The following is a 5,000-nucleotide window of genomic DNA, read 5'->3' as shown; positions in this document are numbered from 1 at the left end:
AGAGAAGAGGAGAGGAGAGGAGAGAAGAGGAGAGGAGAGGAGAGCGGCTGATGAACCTGGCTGTATTTTGATCGGATGCCTTTGGCTTTGTCTCCAAGGTATATGTAGACCACACCCCTGGACTGGTCTTCCAGAGGAGCACTCACAACCACGTCTCTCAGTGCATCTCCATTCAGGTCCCGCACCGATGCCAACACCCAGCCAAACCTTCCCCGGACGGATTCCATCACCTCCTGCACCTTTACCAAACTCAACTGGACAGAACCCCAGAATACCAGTGTCTTACAGGTTTTATGGCCAAAATGTTTAAATCGAGTGAAATCCTTAAAGATCTGTCCTCTCAGTCTACAGGAATTCTTTTTTATTGACATATTTACCTAACTCGCTTAAATATATACCATTGAGTTGGTGGTGTGTTTTGATATGGTTTTGATAATATTGAATTGGTCATGTGTTTTGACATGGATTTTGATCATACTGAATTGGTAATGTGTTTTGACATGGTTTTGATAATACTGAATTGGTAATGTGTTTTGACATGGTTTTGATAATATTGAACTGGTAAAGTGTTTTGATATGGTTTTGATAATACTGAATTGGTCATGTGTTTTGATATGGTTTTGATAATACTGAATTGGTCATGTGTTTTGATATGGTTTTGATAAGGACGTACGGAGTTATGGAGGGAGTAGACGTATATCTTGCCCTCTCTTTGGGGCTGGGATTGGTGGTAGAGTGGAGCGCCCACGATCAGGAAGTCTGTGGTGCCATCGGAGTCGATGTCAATCGAGCATAAATCCGCTCCGAAGTATGAGCCAATCTGCTCAGAAAAGAGGCGAAGAAGGAGGTGAAGAAGGAGGCGAAGAAGGAGGTGAAGAAGGAGCCGAAGAAGGAGGTGAAGAAGGAGGAATCACAGGAATCATCTCCTTCATTATCACAGGAATAATCTGCTTCATTATCACAGGAATCATCTCCTTCATTATCACAGGAATAATCTTCTTCATTATCACAGGAATCATCTCCCTCATTATCACAGGAATCATCTCCTTCATTATCACAGGAATCATCTGCTTCATTATCACAGGAATCATCTGCTTCATCATCACAGGAATTGTCTTCAAACCTAGAGTGAACTTAGAATTATTATTATGTGTAAAATATACATTGCCCACCTGTTCCCCCATCAGATTATCAATCACCGTCCAGTTACTATGAGTCTTCTTAAAGACAACCATCTCCCCAGTGTGGTTGGATCTCGGAGCCCCAGAGAACAGGAGAGCATGTCCAGATTTCCTCCCAACAGCAACAGAGTACCCTAACAAAATAAAATAAACACTCACAGAATACCATGACAACATAAAATAAACACTCACAGAATACCCTAACAAAATAAAATAAACACTCACGGAATATCATGACAGCATAAAATAAACACTCACAGAATACCCTAACAAAATAAAATAAACACTCACAGAATACCATGACAACATAAAATAAACACTCAGAATACCCTAACAAAATACATGTGTATGTATATGTGTTTGTTTGTGCATGTGTGTGTGTGTGTGTGTGTGTGTGTGTTTAATAAAGGACACATGCTGAGTGTGTAGTGTATTTTACCCATGTATGAATGTGTATGTATATGTGTGTGTGTGTGTGTGTGTGTGTGTGTGTGTGTGTGTGTGTGTGTGTGTTTAATAAAGCACTGAGTGTGTAGTGTATTTTACCCATGTATGAATGTGTATGTATATGTGTGTGTGTGTGTGTGTGTGTGTGTGTTTAATAAAGCACTGAGTGTGTAGTGCATTTTACCCATGTATGAATGTGTATGTATGTGTGTGTGTGTGTGTGTGTGTGTGTGTGTGTGTGTGTGTGTGTGTGTGTGTGTGTGTGTGTGTGTGTTTAATAAAGCACTGAGTGTGTAGTGCATTTTACCCATGTATGAATGTGTATGTATGTGTGTGTGTGTGTGTGTGTGTGTGTGTGTGTGTGTGTGTGTTTAATAAAGCACTGAGTGTGTAGTGCATTTTACCCATGTATGAATCCTGATGCAGTCTGGGATCCTTTAGCTCTATCTCTTCATTTCCTGATCCCAGAATCTCAAACAGGCCTCCCTGCCAGTCATTCATTCCAACTGCTCCTAAAATCAATGAATCCTGACACACACAGGCACACACGCACACACACACACACACACACACACACACACACACACAGAGCACACCACACCACGTCACATGTATATGTACTGCATTATATATCACAAATATATCAATTAGCAAAAGGGACTGAGTATCTTAGTGTGTTACGGGCAACAAACAATACAGGATAAATATGTAACCCCCCCCCCCCCCACCTTCATCCCCCGCCATACATATATACATACTTACACACACACACACATATACACACACACACACATACACACACACACACATACACACACACACACACATACACACACACACACATACACACACATACACACACACACACACACACACACACACACACACATACACACACACACACACACACACACATATACATTAGGGGTTGCATTTTACAACTTGAGTACACGTTTCCTGAAACATTTGAGTACTCGAATACTCGGGTGGGGGGGATTGTGTTGCTGCCTCAGTATTAGTAGCCTAGTTTATTATATGACAGACTCGATGTTGGAGCCATCCTTGAGAAGACTGTGAAGTATTAGACTGTGAAGGGTTATACTGTGAAGTGTTAGACTGTGAAATATTAGACTGTGAAGGGTTATACTGTGAAATATTAGACTGTGAAGGGTTATACTGTGAAATATTAGACTGTGAAGGGTTATACTGTGAAATATTAGACTGTGAAGGGTTAGACTGTGAAGTGTTAGACTGTGAAATATTAGACTGTGAAGGGTTATACTGTGAAATATTAGACTGTGAAGGGTTATACTGTGAAATATTAGACTGTGAAGGGTTAGACTGTGAAGGGTTAGACTGTGAAGGGTTATACTGTGAAGTACTAGACTGTGAAGGGTTATACTGTGAAATATTAGACTGTGAAGGGTTATACTGTGTATTTTGGTGGAATGCATATGACATATTCACCTCTTGGTACACAACACTGAATCCACTCTGGGAGAGCTCCTTTCTTCGCTTCTCACTGTGACCTCCCTGTGCTTTTCATCACAAACACACCACATTAAATAGAGCCCAAAAGCTTTTCTTTCTGCGCGTGCTGTGAGACAGGGTGACTCTGTGTGCTGTGAGACAGGGTCACTGTGTGTGCTTTGAGACAGGGTGACTATGTGTCCTGTGAGACAGGATGACTGTGTGTGTTGTGAGACAGGGTGACAGTGTGTGTTGTAAGACAGGATGACTGTGTGTGTTGTGAGACAGATTGAATCTGTGACTGTGACTGTGACTGTGTGAGTGCTGTAAGACAGGGTGACTGTGTGAGTGCTGTAAGACAGGGTCACTGTGTGTGCTTTGAGACAGGGTGACTATGTGTCCTGTGAGACAGGATGACTGTGTGTGTTGTGAGACAGGGTGACAGTGTGTGTTGTAAGACAGGATGACTGTGTGTGTTGTGAGACAGATTGAATCTGTGACTGTGACTGTGACTGTGTGAGTGCTGTAAGACAGGGTGACTGTGTGAGTGCTGTAAGACAGGGTGACAGTGTATGTTGTGAGATAGGGTGACAGTGTGTGTTGTAAGACAGGATGACTGTGTATGTTGTGAGACAGATTGAATCTGTGACTGTGACTGTGACTGTGTGAGTGCTGTAAGACAGGGTGACTGTGTATGTTGTGAGACAGGGTGACAGTGTGTGCTGTAAGACAGGGTGACTGTGTGTGCTGTAAGACAGGGTGACTGTGTGTGTTGTGAGACAGGGTGACAGTGTGTGTTGTAAGACAGGGTGACTGTGTGTGCTGTGAGACAGTGTTATTGTGGATGTTGGGAGACAGGGTGACTGTGTGTGCTGTGAGACAGTGTTATTGTGGATGTTGGGAGACAGGGTGACTGTGTGTGCTGTGAGACAGTATTTAACACAATGCTGTTAATGATTGCAGTGACTCTGCTATTCAAATGGTTCAGTGACAGAGACTGTTTTACCTTCGATGTTGTAGATTTTGTTTTGCAGGTTGCCTAACAGCCCGTTGAGTCCACCATAGTCAGAAATATGGAAAGTGTTATTGTGTTCAGGCTCTGAGGCCATTCTTCTCAGTTTGTCCATCTCAACTTTCCCAACCTGTCAATCATAGATATGGCTTTTGCATCCACAATCATTGTCACAGAAACAAACACAAACATTGCATTGCAAGACAATCATGCGTCACATGTATAAGGATTGTGAGAACTCACCCCAATGATGAATCGAAGTATGTTGTTTTCTTTACATCTACGGATAATCGCACCTCTTGGGTCAGGGTCTGATGGGTTTCCATCTGTGATTATAACAAGGGCTTTCTGAGCCTCTGGGTCAGCCCCTGCCTTCAAATTGTCAAAGAGATCATCTCTGAGGAAAAAAAAAATCACAATATTATCATCAAAGAGATGACCTCTGAGAAAAAATAAAAGTCACTATCTGCTCACACAGACTAGTTTACATTACAGACATCCTGAGCCAAAATCGCTTCTCTAGAACAGCTTCAGTCAGTCTCCTTACTGTATCTTTAACACTCATATGAATGTATACAGGCTTATGAATGTAATACGTTCCAAGACTTTATATTTTGTACGGATCTTTAAAAATGGCGGTTGCAATCATCGTATACCTGCGTCTGGACCAATGGCTGTACACCTAGGTGACAAGGTTCCTATTGCGCTGCGAAAGTACCTACCCTGAAATAGGAGCTAAAAAGCCCCTCAAAACGGAGTTCTTAGAACTATAATCATTCTAAGTTCCTGCGGTGCGAACACGCGAAAAAGGGGGTACTTTCTCCAACAGTTCTAAGAACTATGGAAAAGTTCCTCCGGTGCGAAAGCGCCTAATTAGAAGAATTAAAGCA

At 42.2% G+C, this 5,000-nt stretch overlaps 1 protein-coding gene across 1 annotated transcript in view; it reads right to left on the bottom strand.

Annotated features, from left to right (window-relative positions):
* Positions 1-5,000, bottom strand: part of LOC115817061 (integrin alpha-L) — a 30,096-nt gene that overhangs the window by 13,804 nt on the left and 11,292 nt on the right. Inside the window, exons 8-14 of the mRNA XM_030780301.1 lie at positions 4,354-4,507; positions 4,105-4,240; positions 3,096-3,166; positions 2,033-2,156; positions 1,173-1,315; positions 674-820; positions 57-254 (exon numbers count right to left, since the gene is read on the bottom strand). Of these exons, the coding sequence (XP_030636161.1) occupies positions 57-254; positions 674-820; positions 1,173-1,315; positions 2,033-2,156; positions 3,096-3,166; positions 4,105-4,240; positions 4,354-4,507 (973 nt within the window). The remainder of the gene's footprint in view (positions 1-56; positions 255-673; positions 821-1,172; positions 1,316-2,032; positions 2,157-3,095; positions 3,167-4,104; positions 4,241-4,353; positions 4,508-5,000) is intronic.

Source organism: Chanos chanos, chromosome 7 (assembly GCF_902362185.1).
Source record: "Chanos chanos chromosome 7, fChaCha1.1, whole genome shotgun sequence".
NCBI classification, from domain to species: domain Eukaryota; kingdom Metazoa; phylum Chordata; class Actinopteri; order Gonorynchiformes; family Chanidae; genus Chanos; species Chanos chanos.
Note: the sequence above shows the minus strand (reverse complement) of the source record. Positions and strands in the feature narration are given on the sequence as shown.